The 21173-nt window shown below is 53.1% G+C and overlaps 2 protein-coding genes across 3 annotated transcripts; one reads left to right on the top strand and one right to left on the bottom strand.

Annotated features, from left to right (window-relative positions):
* Positions 1 to 5862: 5862 nt before the first annotated feature.
* Positions 5863 to 10257, top strand: CYP2D6 (cytochrome P450 family 2 subfamily D member 6). Of its 2 annotated transcripts, XM_068560156.1 has the most exons (9): positions 5863 to 6136; positions 6857 to 7028; positions 7610 to 7762; positions 7851 to 8011; positions 8429 to 8605; positions 8759 to 8900; positions 9115 to 9302; positions 9763 to 9904; positions 10005 to 10257. In XM_068560156.1, exons 1-9 carry the CDS (start codon positions 5951 to 5953, stop codon positions 10181 to 10183), a joined length of 1500 nt encoding a protein of 499 aa, XP_068416257.1. In that variant the 5' UTR covers positions 5863 to 5950; the 3' UTR covers positions 10184 to 10257. The 2 variants fall into 2 exon arrangements, with proteins under 2 accessions (XP_068416257.1, XP_068416258.1); XM_068560157.1 differs by lacking the exon at positions 7610 to 7762.
* A 1465-nt stretch (positions 10258 to 11722) lies between these two features.
* On the bottom strand, positions 11723 to 20309 carry LOC137774749 (uncharacterized). The gene is made up of 9 exons (XM_068559992.1): positions 20264 to 20309; positions 18688 to 18726; positions 17785 to 17828; positions 17190 to 17266; positions 13217 to 13282; positions 13027 to 13065; positions 12558 to 12746; positions 12190 to 12232; positions 11723 to 11844 (listed from the first exon to the last, which is right to left on the bottom strand). Exons 2-9 carry the CDS (start codon positions 18717 to 18719, stop codon positions 11723 to 11725), a joined length of 612 nt encoding a protein of 203 aa, XP_068416093.1. The 5' UTR covers positions 18720 to 18726; positions 20264 to 20309.
* Positions 20310 to 21173: the final 864 nt, after the last annotated feature.

The raw sequence follows: 21173 nt of genomic DNA, 5'->3' as shown, positions 1-21173 counted from the left end.
CAGCTGCATCCTGGGTCACTGTGGCTGGTGAGAGCCCCGAGCGTCCCACTAAGTGGCTTAGCTGGCAGGGTCAAGGGATGGCCGCCTCTGGGCATGTTTCAGGCAGCTGTGCCCTGAACCCCAGGACAGACGGGACGGAAACCTAAGCTGTAAGAGTGGACACAGGGAGGGACAGTGTCAGGTATGATCGTGTGAGGTAAGCTGACCAGGAACACCCACTCCACCCTTTTTTCTTTTGCTTTCATTTTTATAAAGGAAAAGGGGGCCTGTCAGTTGAGCAGCCCCATGCTACATGATTCTTTATGTTGTATTGTTTTGTTTTGTTTTGTAAATTGTACAATTTTTAAATATCTGAGTTTTAAAAAAAGAAAAAAGTACAAAAAAAATCTTAAGGCCTTAAGAAGGGGTTAGTGCATCTTTCAGGGGTCACTCTGCCGTGGGGATAAAATAGCTGTTTCACAAACAGTTTTATTTAAAAAACAAAACAAAAAAATCAAAAAAAAAATAAACTTCATTTTAACCTTGTTTCCTTTTTTGTTTAAAGCAAATGCGTCTCTTTCTCCTCCCATCCCAGTCCCCAGGGTGGCTCTGGTTCTGCTGCAGGGGCGGCTGCCAGCTCACTGGTCCAGCCGTCCTGGCCTCCCGAAGGCCCAGCAGCCCTTGCGGCAGAGCCTGGAATGAAACAAACCAAGGACTCCTGCCACTTGCCCTCGAGGATGGAACTCACCCATGTATGGAGATGGCCAGGTTGCTTAAGTTGATACGAGGACATATTTCCAATCAACATTAATTTTAAAGGTTATTAAAAAATAATGCAATGTTAACGGACTTTATTTTAGAGAACAGTAATACTGGAAGGAATGTTGTGAAGTAGAAATAAGCAATTATAAATGAGTTCTTGTGTGCTCATCAATTTGAGGCTGCAGAAATGGCAGATTAATTTTGTTGTAATAGCTACATCAAGCAGTGCGGTCCACTTATAATTTTGCTCGGCCAGGATGGAGCTGTGTGGGTGGGTGTGCTGTGTGGGCCACGGAACCTGCATAGAAATGACAGCTTTTTGAGCTCCTTGGCTTCCCATCTGGTCTTGACTTGGCATTAACACAGTTCAAATGAAAGTGATAGATTTCAGGTGTTGAGAACTAAACCACAAAACTTGGAAGATACGCATCTTAAGGAAAATATTTTCCTGACAGCAGATGGTTCTTCATCATTTTGCCTTTTGTTCTTCTGTCCTCTTTTGACTTGCTGATGATACTCTGAGTAAGGCACTTTTGATGGTTCCTCAAACTGGCTACTGAAATGACCGTTAACTGGGGAGTGGCCCTGTTCCAGGCTCCACTCCTGACTCTAGCTTTCCCGGTTCTGCAGGAAGCCTCAGCTGTTCATGTGCATTTCAACTCCTGCCACTTTTGAGCTCTATGTATTTTTTAACAGACTTTATTTTCTAGAGCAGCTTGAGGTTCATAGCAGTGTTAAGCAAAAGGTACGGCGGTTTCCCTCGTATGCTCTGCCCCCACACACGGGCACAGCCTCCCCCAGTATCAGCGTTCCCCACCAAAGTGGTGCTTTTTCTTTATGACTGGTGAACTTACATTGACACATCATTGTCACCCAGAGCCCATAGTTTACGTTAGGGTTCACTCTTGGTGGTGTACATTCTGTGGGTTTGGACAAACGTTTAATGACATGTATCCACCATTATAGTATGCAGAGTAGTTTCACTGCCCTAAAAATTCTCTGTGCTTCCCCCTCTTCATCCCTCCCTCCCCTGAGCCCTGGCAACCACTGACTGTTCACTGTCTGCATAGTTTTTGCCTTTTCCAGAATGTCATATAGTTGGAGTTACACAGTATGTAGCCTTTTCAGATTGGTTTCTTTCATTTGGTAATAGGCCTTTAAGGTTCCTCCTCCATGAAAGGTTCCTCTTTTCATGGCTTGATAGCTCATTTCTTTTTTAGTGCTGAAGAATATTCTATTGCCTGGACATACCACAGTTTATCCATTCACCTACTGAAAGACATCTTGGTTTCTCCAAGTTTTGGCAATTATGAATAAAACTGCTATAAATGTCAGTGTACAGGTTTTTTGGTAAGGAACGGCCCAACTTGTCTTCCACAGTGGCTGTACCATTTTCCATTCTCCCCTGCAGGGAATGAGACTCCCTGCTGCTCCACATCCTGGTCAGCATTCGGTGGTCTCAGTGTTCTGGATGTTGACCACTCTAATAGGTGTGCAGTGGTGATGTACTTTTTTAAAGTAATTTTTACGCCGTGGTTTAAAAACATAGCAAAACTACCATCTTAACCGGTAAGTGTACTGTTCAGTAGTGTGAGGCATATTCATATTGTTGGGCAGCCGAGCTCCAGAACTTTTTCATCTTGTCCAGCCAAAGTCCTGTTGCCGGAGAACTACCGGAGGGGCCGGCCATGCCCCACCTCCGCCCGCCCGCTCGCTCGCTCGCTCGCTCGCTTGCTTGCCCGCTGCCCGCCCGTGGCGCTCCCCGGCCACGCCCCCCCACCCCACCCCACCCCACCCCACCCCCACCCCGGCGGCTGCCGGGCCGGCCCTCCACCTGGATCCCAGCGGGGCCCGGGTGGGCCGTACCGCGAGTCAGATACCAGCTCCCACTTTTGTCCCCGGGGAGGAGCGGAAATTGAGGGGTTTCTTCCGCGGGCTTGGCCATGCCGCGGGGGAGGGGGAAGGGAGCGAGTAAAATGCCACCAACTTTCCAGCGCCCTCTCTGGGCGCTGCAGCTCCGTACCTGCTTTCTAGAGCTCTCTCCAAGGGGTTTGCTCCGTCCGCATCGCGTTGGGGTCCCAGGGCTGGGTCTCCGTGCTTGGGGGCCCAAGGGCCTGGCACTTTCTGGTCCGTCATCTTGCTGACGTCACCCCGGGCTCAGTCTCAGGTCGCAGTGCCCAGTTGGGCCTTCCCTGCGTGGGCGAACACCTGTGACACGGAGACTGGGGGAGGGGAGGGAATGGGGGGGCTCATCCCTCTAGCACCAGCAGCTTCACCAGAGCGGAAGCCAGCAAGGGCAGGCTGAGTATGTTTCTAAAATAATAAATTTCAGTAACTTAAATGCTGGCCCTCATAGAAGTTTGTCCACTGTAGAGCAGTAGCTCAGAGCATGAGTTTTGAGATAGACCCTAATGGTGCTCTGTGACTTTGACCCCGTGATCCCTGAGACTCCGTGCCTTGGGGACCATAAAGCCACCTACCTTACAGGGTGTGGAGAGGATGGGGAGTGAACAGCAGTGCCCGGCATGTGAGCGTGCACAATGATTGAAAAAGGCCATTGGCCTCACGATCACAGGTTTTCCTCAAGTCCTGTCCTGGACAATAGGCCCCCAGTAACGGGAGGGCACTGCCTGAATTACAGGCATGTCTGTCACTGCCCTTCATATGTCCATTAGAGTGACCGGGGAGGGCATGACACATACAAAACAAAGGGTAGATGCAATTTATCGAGGGCCACTGTGACAAACCTGTGATGGACCATCCTGCCAGCCCGACTACCACCACCTGATTCTCTGGCTGGCTGAGCCCCGATGAAAGACCACAGGCTGGATCTGAGAAGTCCCCAGGGTGCCCATGGGTCTTACCCTCTCAGTCTTTTGAGTGGCCTCAAAACTGGTCTCCCCGCCTCTTTGAGGCCCAAGAATCCCGGTTTCCCACAATCCAGTCCTCTGCCAGACTTGCAAAGCCCCAGCCTCAAGTTGCCCCCGTCCTGCTGCTTTGCATTGGTGCTTTAGTCCCGCTGCCAGGTCACCTTGGCTTGCAGAGCCAAGCCAGCAGAAGTCCTCTGGGAAGTTTTCCCGGAAAGTGTGCTCCAGCCTGGGGCAATGTCCCCACAACCCTCAACGCAGTCCCTGCACTGCTGGCCTGGTGTGTCAGCTCTCTGGCTCCCACTCCTCTTGGTCATGAGCACCTTGAAGCAGGGGCCCACCGTCGCCTTCCCGCCATGCTGCCAGTGCCCAGCCCAGCACCCAGCACAGGGTGCATCCAGATAGGGTGGGACAGAACCCAAGCTTTGGCCAAGGCAAGATGCAGGAAAGGCCAGATAAACTGAGGAAGGCCCAGTCGGGCCCCAGCCAGCTACACCCTCTGGCCCTGGGCCTGGCAGGAGAGTGGAGATGTGAGAATTTGGAAGGGGAGGAGCAGCTTTCACAAACCAAGCAGGGATTGCAAATGTTGAAAGCCAATACCTGAAGACCACAAGCACTCTGTGTTGTCCTGCACCCCGAGAAGAACCTGGTCCTCTCCCCGTTGGGGAGTGAGATGGGAGGGAGGGAATGGGGGTGTCGGGGTACGGGAGTGGGGAGTGCCTCCTCCAGGCTCTCCTTAAGCTAGGGGCGAGCACCTCCAGGACCCTGGAATACTCCAGCTGTTTTCAGAAAGAGAGGTTGCCTCACATACCCCTGGGACGGGTGAGGGGGCTTGACCCCTACCCAGGAAATGCCACAATTCCAGCCTGGAGGTGGCACACACCGGTGCAGGGCGGTACCAAGGTTTGCACATTTCGTTGAGGACTGGAGCCACTGAAGGGGACCAGAGAGTCAGGATTGGAAGGTGTGGGGCTGGAGCCAGGGCGGACTGGGCCCATGGAGAGGGAGGAGGCTGGCGAAGGGAGAGGCCTGAGAATCCATTCTTTGTAGTGCTCAGCAGGCCTGTGAGGGTGTAAAGAAATTACATCCCCATCTGGTATCCATGCCCTTGTCTTCCAGAGTTTGAACAGCTGATGTTCAAGGACAAATCAAGGAGGAGGAGGCAGGCCCACTCCTCTGAGGACAGTCACAGCCTATGCTAAGCCACCCTAGTACCCTGAGCTTACTGGCAGTCCAGTCAGCAAGGTAAAGTGCCCACCTCACATGTCTCCAAGTTAGGAAATGGGCACAGACAGGAAGGAGATTCATCACCTGGGTGGCCACAAGAGCTAGAAGGTCCAAGGACCAATTTGTGACAAACTTAGGAAAGGGTCTCTGGGCCATCAGACCAGCTGGTCATGTGACTAGGGAGCTCTGAAGACAATCCTGCCGCCTCCCCACCCCCAGATTCAAACTTGTCATGGCCACAACCAGGCGGAAATGGGTAGAAACCAAGGAAGCTGAGCCAGCAGCCAGCCAGGTGAAGGCCCCCAGCATCACTGCGAGCAGCCTCGAGGTGGGAGGAGGTGGGTTGGGTCCAGGCAACCACTGAGAACTACGAGGACTTGGTGCTGGGTCTCTGTGCAAGCGTGTAAGTGGTACATATGTGTTAATGTGTCTGGCTTTGTGGGTGTGTAAATATGCATGTGAGCATGTGAGCAGGCAGTATGTGAATGTGTGTAAGTGTGGTTTATGAGTGTGTGATTCTGTGTGTGTGTTGAGCATACTAGTGTGAAGTGAGGGGACACCAAGGACTTTATCCCCCTACAGTGGTCCCTCTGATCATTAGGACCTCCCTCCAGCACTGGGCAAGGGCCAGTAACAAACTTGGGAGGTGAAGGCCACTCAGGAGGAGGCAGGTGATACATGGGAGGACAAGGACATGTTCTAGGGGTGAGGCTGTGAGCACATTAGAGAGTGTGAGCCTAAAGTGACAGGTGGGTGGCAGGATCAAGTCTGGAAGACCCCTGATTCTTCCTCAGAATCTTTACAGAGCTGGGGAGTCTGGCTAGGGGGAGGGGAGGACTTCTTGTGTCCTCGCCCTACCCTCCGTAAGCACGTGGAGAGGGCAGGAGGGACAGTGGCCATCTGTGCACCTCACTTTCCCTGACCCCTCCCTGCACCCTCTGGCAGCACACTCTCCCTGGCAGGTTGGCTCAGGGCAGAGTGCAAAGGCCAGTCTCAGCTCCTTTTATAAAGAAGACCCAGACTGGTTGAGCCCTGGAGGTGCAGTGAGAGTGCCCTGCCTGGCCTAGTCCTAGGTGTCTGATACGGTGAGGAGCCCTGTGCACACTGAGGCAGCCATGCTGCTGACTGGGGACACACTGGTGACCCTGGCCGTGGCCGTGGCCGTCTTCCTGCTCTTGGTGGACCAGATGCACCGGCACTCACGTTGGGCCGCACGCTACCCGCCAGGTCCCATGCCACTGCCTGGGCTGGGTAACCTGCTGCAGGTGAACTCCCAGGACCCGCTTCTCAGCTTTAGCCAGGTGAGGAAGGTGGGGGTGGGAAGTGGGCAGCGGAGGTCCTGGGGACCCCACCTAGCAGCAGACAGTGGGTGGTGGGTGAAGTCACAGGCTGGAAAAGGAACTGGGCCAAGAGGAGGAGGCAGATTTGAGAGGCTTCCTGAGGGAGGGCATTTGTTCAGGGCCCGAGAACAGTTTGGATTTTCCCAACAGAGGTCCAAGAGGGCAAAGGCCAGGGAGTGGGGGAGTACGACTTGGCAACAGGCTGGGGATTCAGCTGGCCAGCTCTTACATTATGTGAGCCTGAGTCCCTTATGATTACATCAGGAGGAAAGGTCTCGAGAATGGAGGAGAGGAGTCTGGTCTTGAGCCCTATTTAAATCAGGTAGTTGAGGTTGAGAGAGGTACAGTGATCTGGTTCAAATCTTTTGCCACCGTGAGACCTTGGACCTCACTGCTTACCTCTATGAATCTGTTTCTTCACCTGTAAACTGGGATGCTAACTTGGTCTATTGACAACTTTGGTGGCCTCTGCACAGTCATAGCTGGGTGGTCTGATCCAACCTGAGGTCCTCGACCGTGGTGGATGTAATTAACCCCCAGGCTCACAAGACTGGATAAAATCTTTGCACCCCCTCGCTCCTGGTGGGGACCCAGGGTTCCCGCAGGGCTCACGCCATGAGGCTGGGCCCGCAGCCTGGCGGGGCTTGGACTTGACAAACGCCCTCGACCTTCGGACTACAGCTGCGGCGCCGCTTCGGGGACGTGTTCAGCCTGCAGCAGGTCTGGACTCCCGTCGTCGTGCTCAACGGGCTGGCGGCTGTGCGAGAGGCGCTGGTGTACCGCAGCCAGGATACCTCCGACCGCCCATCTGCGACAGTCTACGAGCACCTGGGTTACGGGCCGCGCTCGGAAGGCAAGAGGAGGAGGGGGCAGACCGCGTCCCGACGGACACTGGGCCAGCAGTGACCCGATACCGGCAGGGCCAAGCGGAGGCAGGGTCGCGGACATTCGGTGCAGGGAAGAGCCAGCGAATTTGAAGGGGCAGCAGGAGGAGAAAGGAGTCTGTGCCAAGGGTCGGGGGAGGAGGAATGCGGGCGAGGCAGGGGGCGGGGCCTTACGGAGAGAGGGCGGCCCAGGGCCATCGCGGGCACGAAGGGGAGGTCAGGGTGGGCAGGAATGAGGACAAGGTCAGAGTGGGCGGGGCAGGGCCGGGCCAGGACCTTCCCCGAAGGGGAAAGGGGGTCCCGGTGGGCAAAGTAAAAATTGGAGCCAAGACCTGACCCTAGCAGGGGAGAGTAGGCGAGCAATGCGGGCGGGCAGAGAGTGGGACCGGTCCCCAGCTGGAAGGGGGTGTCAAAGTGGGCGGGGCTGTGTGAGCAGAACACCGGGAGGGGCGGGCCGAGGAGGACGGGCGAGCCCGCCAGCGCTGTGGGCGAGCAGAAGGCGGGGCCGGGACACACCCGAGCCACGCCCACGTGCCCGCTCCGCCCCCAGGAGTGATTCTGGCGCGCTATGGGAAAGCCTGGCGCGAGCAGCGACGCTTCTCCTTGTCCACCCTGCGCAACTTTGGCCTGGGCAAGAAGTCGCTGGAGCAGTGGGTGACCGAGGAGGCCTCGTGCCTCTGTGCCGCCTTCGCCGATCAGGCCGGTGGGTGCTGAGGGACAGGGAACAGGTCTGGAGAGGCTGGGGAAGAGGAGATGGAGGCGACGCCCTGACTTGAACCGTTCCCTCCCAGGACGTCCCTTTAGCCCCAACGCCCTCCTGAATAAAGCGGTGAGCAACGTGATCGCCTCCCTGACCTTCGGCAGCCGCTTCGAGTACAACGACCTTCGCATCCTCAAGCTATTGGACATATTGGAGGATGGACTGAAGGAGGAGGTTGGCTTCGTGCGCCAGGTGCGGGAAGGGAGCTGCACAGAGGAGGCCTCCGTCCTGCAAAGGGCCTCCCCGGAGGAGGATTTGCGTAGAGGGCCAGAGGAGGAAAGGGCATTACGGGAGAGGAAACTGCAAGGGAAAAGGCCTGGAAGTGGGGAAATGACAGACAACACAGATGGGAGAGGCGGGGCGAGGGTCAGCGGGCTTAGGGGAGGGAGGGTTCCTTCATTGGAAGGCACCGGCACCCATGAGATGCAGACTTTAGGTTTATCTTTCTGGGCCCAGAGCCAGGAGAGAGGGGCGAGGCCTGCACTTAGGGAGGAACAAGGTCAATGGTGGGGACATCCTGGAGGAGGCTAGGACCTGACTGGTCCAGGTGAAAGCCTGAGCACCACGAGGTCCCAGGGCCCCAAAGCTGTGACACCCCCCCCCCCACAGGTGCTGGAAGCAATCCCCGTGCTCCTGCGTATCCCAGGGCTGGCTGCCAAGGTCTTCCCGGCGCAGAGGGCCTTCATGGCCCTGATTGATGAGCTGGTCACCGAGCACAGGATGACCCGGGACCGGGCCCAGCCACCCCGAGACCTGACTGACGCCTTCTTGGACGAGGTGGAGAAGGTGAGGTGGGTTGAGGGTTGAGGGCCCCGTGAGGCAAGCGCAGGCCTGTGTATCACCCAGTGATCAGACACCTGGACTGACAGGAGCAGAGTGGGAGGCCATTTGGAGGCTTCCTCCCTCTGTCCCTGAGCTTACCTTCTCTGCATGGCCCAGGCCAAGGGGAACCCCGAGAGCAGCTTCAATGATGAGAACCTGCGCCTGGTGGTGTCTGACCTCTTCTCTGCCGGGATGATCACCACCTCGACCACGCTGGCCTGGGCCCTCCTCCTCATGATCCTGCACCCAGACGTGCAGCGTGAGCCTAGCCCGAGGGGCCAGGTGGCATGGGTGAGGGAGGAGAGGGACAGCCTGAGGCCCCTGAGCTTGGTGGGTTTGGCCACCAGCAGCAGCTCTGTGCAGAGGTCACAGTGCCCTCCTCCTCCGAGTGGGCACAGCCCTACACAGGAGTCAGGAGGAGGTCAGAGCCCAGCCCTTGGGTCTGACCACTGTGAGGATGCTTGTTTTTCCAGGACGTGTCCAACAGGAAATCGATGAGGTGATAGGGCAGGTGAGGCCACCAGAGATGGCGGATCAGGCCCTCATGCCCTTCACCATGGCCGTGGTCCATGAGGTGCAGCGCTTTGGGGACATCATCCCACTGGGCCTGCCCCACATGACATCCCGTGACATCGAAGTTCAGGGCTTCCTCATCCCAAAGGTAGGCCTGCGGCTCTCCTCACCCCAACTCAGCACCACCTGCCACCTGGTAGCCCCAACGTGGGCATTGCCAGGTGGGGTCAGGACTGGAATCCAAGCCACCCAATCCTCAGGCACTGAATGTCCTAGGCTGGGTGGGTGTGGGGATGAGAGCAGAGGCAGGGCTGGCCCTGTCCATTCAGAGCCCGTAGTCGGGTAGGGAAGACAAACTAAAGCGTGTCACAGAGTGTTGGAGGAGCCCGTTCACCAAGGGACAGGTGGCAGTAAGGGCACCCATGGGAGGCAAGTCACTCACCCTGCCATGGGGACAGGGAGGGTGCCGAGAAGCTTCTTGGGCTGAGGGTTACTTGAAGAGTCCAGGTGTGTGCCAGGCAGAGGGTGTGTGCCCATGTGTGTTTGGTCGCAGGGGTCCAGGCACCCCGCCAGTCCAAACCCCACCCATGCCAGACATTTCCTGCCAGGGGACGACGCTCATCACCAACCTGTCATCAGTGCTGAAGGACGAGACCATCTGGAAGAAGCCCTTCCACTTCCACCCGGAGCACTTCCTGGATGCCCAGGGCCGCTTCGTCAAGCAGGAGGCCTTCATACCCTTCTCAGCAGGTACCTGTGGGGTGCCCGGTTTGCTTACCTGTCCTGAGGGAGTCTTGGAGGGGTGGAGCCCAGGCCCCCAGGCTCACAGACCCCCCATGCCCACCCACAGGCCGCCGCTCGTGCCTTGGGGAGCCCCTCGCCCGCATGGAGCTCTTCCTCTTCTTCACCAGCCTCCTGCAGCACTTCAGCTTCTCAGTGCCCGCTGGGCAGCCCCGCCCCAGTGGCCACGGTGTCTTTGCCTTCCTGATGACCCCATCCCCCTACCAGCTCTGTGCTCTGCCCCGCTAGAGGTGGGCACCAAGCCCCCAACCCACTCCTCAGCAGTAGCCCTGATGTACAATAAACCAGTCTGGTGGCTCCAACCTGCCTTGAGTCCCACCCGGGGCCCCTGACCAGCCCCTTGGTGGTCATGGGGCCTCAGCAGCCTCCCCAGATCCAGCCCCTACCTACCCCTGCCTGATCCATCCTTACCTGGCATTTGACCCCACTTGAGAGATGGGTATACCGAGGCTCAGAAGGTGACACCTTACCCCCTAGTCACCTTTGGAGACCCAATACTGGTTACTTGGGTTAGTGACAAAGTCTATAAATAGGTCCTGGCTTCTGCCGGAAGGAACTAGAATAGGCTGGTGAGAGATTTCAGGCCCCAGTGGGGATGAGGAGGGCCCCACTCAACCTGGATGCCCACATTTCAGGCCCAGCCACACTCAGCTTGCACCACAGGCCAGCAGCTCAGCCAGCACCATCAAGTCTGCTGCCCCAAAAGGTGGCGAACTCAGGGATGGCTGGGAAGCAATGTGCTGGGTTAGCACCTGCAGCTCAGTCTTCAGATGCCAGAGCTCTCCCTGGGAAGCCTGATGGCAGCCCAGGAGTGAGCCACCTCCCTGGGCCTCTTAGTCACCCCAAGATAGGATGGGCCCCCTTTCCCTGCCCCTTAGGGATGCTCATCTCCCAGCCCCTGCCCAATAGGAGTTGCCACTCATGGCCACGCTGGAGTGGGAGGACACTCATCTAGGCTCCAACCCGGGGCTCCGTCCTCTGAGTGGCCCAGTCAGGCCAGGCACTCAGGAGGCTTGGCAGGGGCAGGGAGTGAGCCCCTGTGGGCCACAGGCATGCCCTAGGGACAGGGGTCAACCTTGGGCCCATGTGACAATGGGGTGGCCAGGGCAGAAGGAGGCCAGGTGGGGAGCTCAGAGGAGGACACCCTGGCTCCAGTCCTCGCTCTGCTACGACACTGTGTGACCTCAGGCTTCTATTTCCCCTTCAGCCAATGAGAAGTTTGCACCAGATGGCTGCTGGGGCCTGTCTTCCTGCTCTGACTCGGGGGCTGGGACCTCATTAGCCTGGAGCCCTAGCTGAGGGCGGGGACTGCCACCCTCTACCTGTGCCCACCACCCCGACAGTTTGTTCTGGACTCTAAGCATGCACAGGCACCACCCAGGGGCTTCTGATGACTGTCTGCTTACCTGAGTCGTAAGCAGACTTCCTGGTACATTTAGGTTAACAGCTCGGGGACCACAGACACCCAAGGCAGAAGCACCGCCCCCAGCCAGGCCACTTTCGCCTTCATGACAGTGAGCTCCACAGCTCTTAGCATTAAGGGAACTTGGCCTCTCCCTTGGCACTGAGTCAGAAGACCAGCCAGGGCCCCGTTCAGTCTCCAGCGTATCCCCTGTCGTGGGCTTAGTGGCAGGAGGTGGTGTTCCTGCAGCTTATTGGAACAGGGAGCGTGGATGAAACCACACTGAGTTTGTGGAAACTTGAGGCCCCTGAAAGGAAGCAGCCAGGCCTGCAGAAGCAGCAACTGTGGATTTATTGGATGTTGTGTCATTTGTGGCTCTGAGTCTTGGGGATGTCAGAGGCTGGGAACCAGCCCAGCCAGAGCTTCCTCAGGAGCTGGGGGACCCAGCCCCCAGGGCTTTCCTCCATGATGTCCACCTCAGAAGCCTCTGAAAAGCACAAACAGACATGCCCTGTGGGTTCCTTGCTGGGAGGAACCTTTCCCCAGGGCCAGGGTACCCTCGGGTGCCAGGGGAGCAGGTCAGCGTTGATATAAGGCTAGGCATTCCTCCAGCTCAAGCGCAGTGGCCTCAAGTCCTGCCAACCCAAGAAGGAAGCAGGAGGCAGGGGGGCTCATCAGGAAAGACAGGGCATCTGGCTACCTGGGTTTCTTCCCTCCCCTCCCTGGGGCAGGAGGGTCAGGGAGGAGCTCGGCTGTCTGTGACCTCTGCAGGGTCACTGAGATTAGAGAGGAGGGCAGTCCTGCTACAGCAGGGTGGGGTCAGTTGTCTTACCAGAAGTATATGCAGCAATCTCCTTTCGGACCTTTTTATTTTCCTGGGAAGGAAGAAGGGGGACGGTGGTGGGATGAGGCAGGTTCTACGTTGAGCAGATGGGGAGATAGGCCTCACTTCACAAGAAGTCAGGGGAGGCCAGGATTCAGATCCACTCTCTGCTCAGGCCATGTCTACTCCTCTCAGCTCCTCGCAGAGCTGTTGCTCGACTGAGATGGCAGTTAGGCTCAGTCATCTTGGGGGTGCCCCAGCCCTGCCCCCCATCGCCCTCCCTCCCCAGGGCCTCTCCGCTCCACCCTGCAGTGCCCTGGGGCTTCTCAGCAGGACCCATGCTGGGATGTTCCAGTCGAGGCACCAGGCTTCCTTACCTCCCAGCCTGGGGTCCCTGCCACCTCCTCCTCCTCAGATACCTCCTTCCCAGCAGGAATGGGGCAAGGAATGGGGCTGCCTGCTTCCTCTCCGGGGGACCTCATCTCCCCCTCATCCGAAGATAAGCTATCGGTCTCCTCCTTGGGGGCAGCATCATTCGGTCCTCCTGTTGCCTTGGGGGTCATGGCCTGCAGGGAGGGACACGAGGGCAGAATATGGGCAGAAAGGCCCACTGATCCCCTAACCCCTCTCCCTGTTCTCCACACCTGGAGCGTGCGGAGTTCTTTGTTTTTCCAGGGAAGCCCCTCCCTTCTCAGCCCGCGCTGTGGTAGGGTTGTAAGTTTCCTAGACGGGCCCTGCCACTCTCCCCGGGACCCCTGGCCATGAGCTGGGGCATCCCTGAGTCTCAGGGAGCTCTGACAGGCGACAGCCCCGGCCCCGGGCCCTTCCAGGGCAGGCCTCACTTACCTCAGAGTCTTGCTTCTCCCCACTCTTGACTCTGTGTCTCTACAGAGGGAAACAGGGGAAGTGATATTCAGCTATGAGTGTCTGGGAGGCCTTCCCTGCCTGGCCCATCCTCTTATTGTGTGTGCCTACCAAGGGTGCCCAGGACAGCCACCCCACCCCAGGGGAGGAGGAGTCCCCAGCCCTTACCCACCTGAGCGGTCACAGGGTAGCATTTATCCATCAGTCCCCACACTGGCCTTAAGGTCTCCCCTAAGGGCTGCACGACAAGGAGAAAGAGAGAGAGAAGGAAGGCTGAGGTGACATATTAAGGGCTCAGCTACGTACTAGTCCACTGTCAATGCCTGCTGCGAAGACACCTAAAGACTACCAAGGATTTAAGGAAAACTTCACACAAACAATAACTGATGGCTTTAGAAAGATGAACTTTGCATTTACAAAACAAGTATAGGCGCTAAAATAGGAATGTGCAAACAACAATCTCTAATTCTTTAAAAACAAATATGATATTATAATAGAAATTAAAAATTAAGAATTAAAAATCCGGTCAAACTGTAGAAGGTAAAGAATAGAGAGAAGAGAGTGGGAGGTCCAACAGCTAAATCATCATAGATCTTTCTGAAAGAGGGAACAGAGACAACAAACTGGGGTGGCAGGGAGAGATATCAAATAAATATGTTCATTTTTTACCAAGACAATTTCCCAAAGATGAGCGACATGATTTTCCAGAAGAGAAGGAATCGCCAAGCGTCCAGGACAATGGATGAAGGAGACCCACCCCAGATTATGCCATCAATAAATTTCAAGACACTGAGGATGAAAAGAACCTAAAAACTTCCAGAGATATGAAGAAAAAGTCTGTTTTAGGAATTCAACTTTCATCAGACTTTTCAACACCAACCCTTTGAAGCCAGAAGAAAATGAGGAGCTTCAAAATCTGTCAGAAAATTATTTCTCGTCTAGAATTCTATACCTAGCCAAACTTAGTTAAATATGAATTAAGACCTTTTCAGATATGTAGTGTCTCAAGACTACCCCTCAGGAAGCAACCGGAGGTTGTGCTCCCCCCAAATAAAGAGTAACATCTGGGGCTTCCCTGGTGGCGCAGTGGTTAAGACTCCGCCTGCCAATGCAGGGGACACGGGTTCGAGCCCTGGTCCGGGAAGATCCCACATGCCGTGGAGCAACTAAGCCTGTGCGCCACAACTACTGAGCCTGCGCTCTAGAGCCCGCGAGCCACAACTACTGAGCCTGAGCTCTAGAGCCTTCAAGCCACAACTACTGAAGCCCGTGCGCCTAGAGCCCGTGCTCCACAACAAGAGAAGCCACTGCAGTGAGAAGCCCCCACACTGCAACAAAGAGTAGCCCCCGCTCGCCGCAACTAGAGAAAGCCCGTGAGCAGCAACAAAGACCCAATGCAGCCAAAAATTAACTAATTAATAAAAAAATAAATAAACACAATGTAAATCCTCAATATTGATCTAAATAAAATTACAATACAAGCCTATTAGAATGACTAAAAAAAAGGTAAATGCTGGAAATGATATGGAACAAATGGACCCTCTCATTCATTGCCAGTGAGAATGCAAAATGGGTGCCAGCCATTTTGGAAACGTTTTACAGTTTCCTACAAAACTAAATATACGCTTGCCGCATGACCCCACAATCCCACTGCTAGGTATTTACCTAAGTAAAAGGAAAACCTATGTTCACACAAAACCTGTACATGAACATTTATAGTGGTTTTATCTGTAACTGCCAAAAAACTAGAAACAATCCAAATGTTTCTCACTTGGTGAATGGACAAACCGTGGTACCTCCATGCAATGGACAACTACTCAGCAATAAGAAGGAACAAACACTGCTACACACAACTGGGTGGACCTCAGATGCCTTGTGCTAAGTGAAAGAAACCAGGCTCAAAAGACTACATACTGGGGAATTCCCTGGAGGTCCAGTGGTTAGGACTCTGTGCTTCCACTGGAGGGGCCTCTGGTTCAATCCCTGGTCAGGGAACTAAGATCCCACAATCCTGCTGCACAGCCAAATAAATAAATAAAAGACTACATACTGGATGTTTTTTTGTTGTTGTTTATTTATTTACTAATTTATTTTACTTTTGGCTGTGCTGGGTCTTTGTTGCAGCGCATGGGCTCAGTACTTGCCCCATGGCATGTGGAATCTTAGTTCCCCGACCAGGATCGAACCCGCGTTCCCTGCATTGGAAGGCGGATTCTTAACCACTGGACCACCAGGGAAGTCCCTGGATGTTTCCATTTATATGACCATCTTGCAAAGGCAAAACTATGGGAACAGAAAACTGCTCACTGGATGCCAGGGGCTGGGAGTGGGGGAAAGGTTGACTATAAATGAGTATGGGGGAATTTTTTGAAATGATGAAACTCTTCTGTATCCTGGTTGTGGTGGCAATTATATAATTGCATACATTTGTCAAAACTCACAGAACTGCACACTAAAAAGGATGGATTTCACTCTGTATAAATAATACCTTAATTTTTAAAAAATGAGTGAAAAGAGCCCACTGTGTGGGAGAGGGACTTAAAAGCCAAAATGAGGACTTCCCTGGTGGTTCGGTGGTTAAGAATCCGCCTGCCAATGCAGGGGACACGGGTTCGAGCCCTGGTCCGGGAAGATCCCACATGCCGCGGAGCAACTAGCCCATGTGCCACAACAACTGAAGTCCGCGCGCCTAGAGCCTGTGCTCGGCAACAAGAGAAGCCACCGCAATGAGAAGCCCGCACACCACAACAAAGGGTAGCCCCCTCTCGACGCACCTAGAGAAAGCCCGCGCGCAGCAGCGAAGACCCAACACAGCCAAAAATAAATAAATAAATAATAAAAATTAATTAATTATTTTTTAAAAAGCCAAAATGATATAAAAGTCAGCAAAAAAGCAAAAATGATACTTAAAATTTTTTAACAACTGAAGATGTCATTACTCAGAATAAAACATTTACAATGCCAAAAACTAGGATATAACTATACTGGAAGACTAGAGAAAGGTGAGGTGTATGCTGGAGGTGGCAGTAAGTGTGCAGCTGTTACGAGAGCTAAATCCTCATCCTTCGTTGTAGGAATTCATTGGATAATGTTTAAATCTGAAAAATTGAGACAAAGCAGGATAAATTTCCTATTTAGAACCATGGAGGCAAAATCAAAGGCTTCAGCTAGAAAATTGGAAGCTGGAAAGACTCCCACCCTGGGTTGTGGGAATCATGGGTGAAGAGGATTGGGACAAAAGACAGCTAGTTTTTTGTTTCAAGTCTGAAAACTTTGACTCCTTGAACTATGTATATGTATATCTTTGATGACAATAAAACTTTTAAAATGAAAATTTGGTTAATTAAAAAAAAAAAAAGGAAGCAACATAGGACTCTGTCTCTAAGGCACCTGCCAACATGGGCCTTCTTAGGGGCTCTCCAACCTCTGAATAGTCCCTCCCTAAATATGTAGCGCACACTTCTCAGTGTTGCTGGGTCACAGATAAGCTCATCCCCACGAAAAGCCTCTCTTGCCAATAGCACTAGATGGAGAGCAGGAGGCCTCCAGAGAGCAGGTATGTGGCTCTGTCCCGTCACCTTGGGCAGCCTGGGTCTAGTCACCGTTCCTCTGGGAGCCTACGTTTCCTCCTCTATAAAGTGGGAGCTGCTGGCTTGCTGCGAGGCTTCAATAGACGGGCAACACCTAATCCAGCACGTGGCCCTTAGTGGGCATCCAGTGTCCATTTGTGTTTTCCTGACAGAGGGCTGGGAGTAGGGGCTTCTGCCATAGGTTCCTGGACCTGGGACATTAAAGAGGGTATGTAACCCCAGGCAGGTGTCCTGCTCACCACCACCCCATTCACATATCAGTGTAGAACCATATTCCAGGGCTACTCACATGCATTAGGGGTCATCTGTTCCTTTAGGTTTGTCTAGGTCACTGCTACGGAGCCCTGAGGTGACCATACAGCCAGCCCATGGGGGGTGGGACCTCTGTTTGACACTTTGCCAGGAACACAGGGAATTTCTCCAGAGCCCTCACATTCTCACACACACACACACACACACACACACACACACGGTTGACCATTTGAGATCAAGGAGTATGACCTCTTTTTTTGCTACAGTGAGACGGTCCCTCTAAACTCTGACAGAGGTCCCTACCTGTGATGATTCCCCAGCAATCTCATGGTCAGGGGCTGTTTTCCCCACACACCCCTGAAAATAGTAGTACACCACTCCTGCAGGTAGATGAAGAAAGACTAGTTAAAACATTTAAAAGAGGGATGTAATTATTTCAAAATGTCAGTATTTACAATATGCCAGAAATTATATCCTTTTAAATTATTTTAATGTGTGATGAAAGATATTAGATATTAACTTACAATGTGTGAAGGGATAGTTTTTCAAAAGGTATGCAAGCAAAAATTTGAAGATCACTGCTGTAGGACATTATTTGGTTGTATGCGTTTTTTGGTTTGTTTCCGGGTTTTGTGGGGGTATGCCTGGGTTTTAGAGTGAGATATGGGTTCAAATCCCAGACTCACCATGAAGGTGCAGAGGGAAGAAAGGGAGAAAGAAGACTAGCCTTGGCTCTGAGCAGTGTGACAAGCCCTGGGGAGCCAGGTACATGGCAGTCGCAGGAGAGGGCCTCTGGGAATCCCGGTGAGTAGCTGGAGACTGGGGTGGCTTTGAGACAAGAACCCATTCCTTGGGTCCTGCCATCATCCCCAAATTACCCCAGCACCCAGACCCTTACCTGCAAGAATGAAGATGTGTACCACATACAGGAACTTGTATAGCCTGGAAGGGAAGCAGAGCTGAGTGTGAGGCTGGGGCCTCGTGCCCTCACCAGTGGGTGCTGGTTTTCCTCCCCAGTCCAAGCCCCAGGACCTATTCCACCAGCACTCATCCAATCAATACTTGTGGATGAATGAATCCATCAGCTGTAACAGGGCTCACTCAGCCTGGGCTCCCTGCTGACTGGCCGGCATGACTCTGTGCCTCTGCCTACTGCTGAGAAAGCCAGACTTGGCGCCTGGAACCCACAAGGACCCCCTGACCCACTCCCTTCTCCTTTCCTTCTTTACTTGTTTACACAGGTCCATCTTGCCTCTCCAGCCAGAAGGCAGGGACTTAGCCTTGGCTGGACATTCATAGTTGTTCATTCAAGTGCTGGATTAGCTCTTCCCCCAAAGCCCTCCCTACTCTGGACTGACAGATCCCACAACCTGGATTAGAAATAATATCTCATTGTCCATCCTCCTCTTCTAGGACCCCTCCCTTGGGACAAACAGAGCATCTTTTTTTTTTTTTTTTTTGGCTGTGCTGCGCTGCATGCAGGATGGTTCCTCGACCCGGGCCTCCACAGTGAAAGCACCAAATCCTAACCACTAGACCACCAGGGAACTCCCTCAAACAGAGCATCTTGGCACTGCCAGGATGATGGCTCCCTGCCTACACACACACACACACACACACACAAAGGCATGTCCCACCTGTCAGTACCAGGCCCTCCACTCTGACCCTGAGTCCCAGAGACACTATAACAGTCAGGGAAAAGGGAATATAGAACCCTATTTTCCCGTCCTTGTGGCACCAAGTGAAGGGTCCCCTTTCCTGGTCTTTTGGGGCATGGTAACAGGGCCCACCTAAACTTTACCTCTCTCTCTGGCAGCACAGACCAAACACCATTTTCAGTCTAAGAAGAAAAGATGGCAACAGTCAATGCATCACATAGACCCAGGGTCCTGGTGTTCCTTTACTCCGTGGCTTGCAGGGATTGCAATGGGCTAGAGGCAGTTGGGGGGATGGCAGGACCTCCACAAGCAGGGTTCATCCAGGGGAGAGCCTGCTGGTCACAGCTGGAGGCTAAACTCAGGATGGAGTGGGCTAGCACTAGGAGCTTGGAAAATGCTCAGTAATTTCTCCCGAGACCGCAGAGCCCCAAACAAAAGCTGGTTTCAATGTCCTCAGAGCTGGAAAGGTAGGTCCCAGGGAATCAGGATGGGAAAAGCGGGGTTGGGAGAGGATTAGGAAAAAGGTATAGCTCTATTAAACATTCGTGTAAAATGACCCCAGGTGTAGGTGGCTAATTATAATAGTAAATAAAAATGATTAAAAACTACCAACAGTTTAAAGTATTTTCTGTGTTATGCGGCATTTTTGGAATAATCTTGGGAGTACTGGGGGAGATTCCCTAGCCTCCTCAGAAATTCCCTGTCTAGAATCCCACCTTCAGTGTCAAATTGCATATAAACTGACACCGTGGTACAGTCAAGGTCTCCAGGGTGAGGTGGACCTCAGTGTGGCCTGGTGAGCCTCTGTTTCCCAAGTGAGTTCCCCATTCTCCACAGGGACTATTTCTGAATCTCTCTTTAAACCTCCAGCCCCTCCTCTGCCTTCCTCACTTTCACCAGGGAACACAGGCACTATCCGATGGGTGTTCCCTCGACTTTCTGCCGCCAACTCACTCATTCTCTGCTTCTCACAGGTCACTTCCTCTTCAGGGGAGGAGGCTGCGCCCCCTTCTCTGGGGCTAGCCCCCTCGTGTACTCCATTCATCTGGGCTTCTCATGACCTGGGTGTTTGGGGGTCCCCTCTCTCACTTGTATATTCATCCTTTCCTTTTCTGGCTCCTTCCCATCAGTATTTAAACATATCACTCATCTCTTCCACTAAAAAAAGAAAGGCCTTCCCCCTTGAACCCATATCCGTTCTCCAGATACCGTCCTTATTGTCCCCTACCCTTCACACCAGGGGCCTTGAGAGAGCCGACTGCAGTACGTGTCTTCACCCCCTTCACCTCTCCCTCACTCCACAGCCCACTTCAATCTGTTTCTGTCCCCATCAACCTCTGAAGCCTGTCTCACCAAGGTCACCAATGTGCTCCTAGTCACCAAATCCAGTGGGCCTTTTTCGGGCCTCAGCTCACTTCACCTCTCTGCAGGGAACTACAGCACCTCTCTTCATACTGAATTACCTTCTCTGAGAATACTGCTAGCAGTATACTCAACAGTAAGCTTTTTAGTTATTTATAACTTGGTGTGAGCAAAGTTATCAGGCTTTTTCTGAGGGAAGACTTGGAGGAGAGAAAATGAGTCCTGAGTGAGAGAAGAAGAGGGGGAAAGGGGGAACGTCAAGTAGAAAGGGATGCAGGAAAGGCAGGCTAGTAGTGGTAAAGACAATTTTCACCTGCTTGGGTGGTTTATTGAGGGCAACCTTTTGAAACTGCTTACCAAATCTACCGATCCTGATGACGTTAGTGATTTGCAGAGTATCCTTTGACCATATCAGTGTACAGGCAACCTATTCACCTCCCCTCAGGCTCCAGGACCGAGACTGAGAAGGGCACTGGAGCTCTGGCAGTCCAGTGCACAGCCCCTCCCTTTCACAGGAGAGCACTGTCTGTGTGTGACATCATGTCTTAGGGGGCTTTATGACAGGACAACCTCTCCAACCTTGGCCAGAGTAGCTTGTCATTGCCTCAGGGTGGCTTTAAATCCCAACCAGTCAGAGAAAGCACCTTTGTAGGTATCTCTTTTGTTCCATTCAATGCCATCAATGCTGCTTGAGCACCTGCAATGTGCCAAGCTCTATGCAAAGTCCTGTAGGGACACAAAGACACAAAGGTGTATAAGACTCAGTCTTGTCACGTAACACAATAATCTTGTTTTTAAAATGAAAAACAAGAACACAGCCTGACCATTTCTAAGTGTAATCCATTTATTCTGCCAGTGTCTGCTGAGCTTTCATTCTGGTCCAGGAAAAATGCTGAGGGGATAGAAAGGTAAACAGGACACACAGACTGCCCTCAAGGTGCTTGAAGAAGTCAAATAGACATCTTCTGATTCAAGACAATAGCTTTTATACCCTCCCCCAAATTACTATAAATGTAACTAAATAATAATTACAAAACTATGGTGGTTAAAACTGAAGAATGCCTTAGTTTCACATACACATGAAATATTTATTCCCTGGCGGTCTAGTGGTTAGAACTCTGTGCTCACTGCCAAGGGCCTGGGTTCAATCCCTGGTCAGGGAACTAAGATCCCACAGGATTTGCGGTGCAGCTAAAATATATATATGTGTGTGTGTGTGTGTGTGTGTGTGTGTGTATATACATATATATATATATATATATATGTA

The sequence above is a fragment of the Eschrichtius robustus genome, chromosome 13 (assembly GCF_028021215.1).
Source record: "Eschrichtius robustus isolate mEscRob2 chromosome 13, mEscRob2.pri, whole genome shotgun sequence".
Taxonomy (NCBI): domain Eukaryota; kingdom Metazoa; phylum Chordata; class Mammalia; order Artiodactyla; family Eschrichtiidae; genus Eschrichtius; species Eschrichtius robustus.
This window is presented reverse-complemented; position numbering and strand designations above follow the sequence as displayed.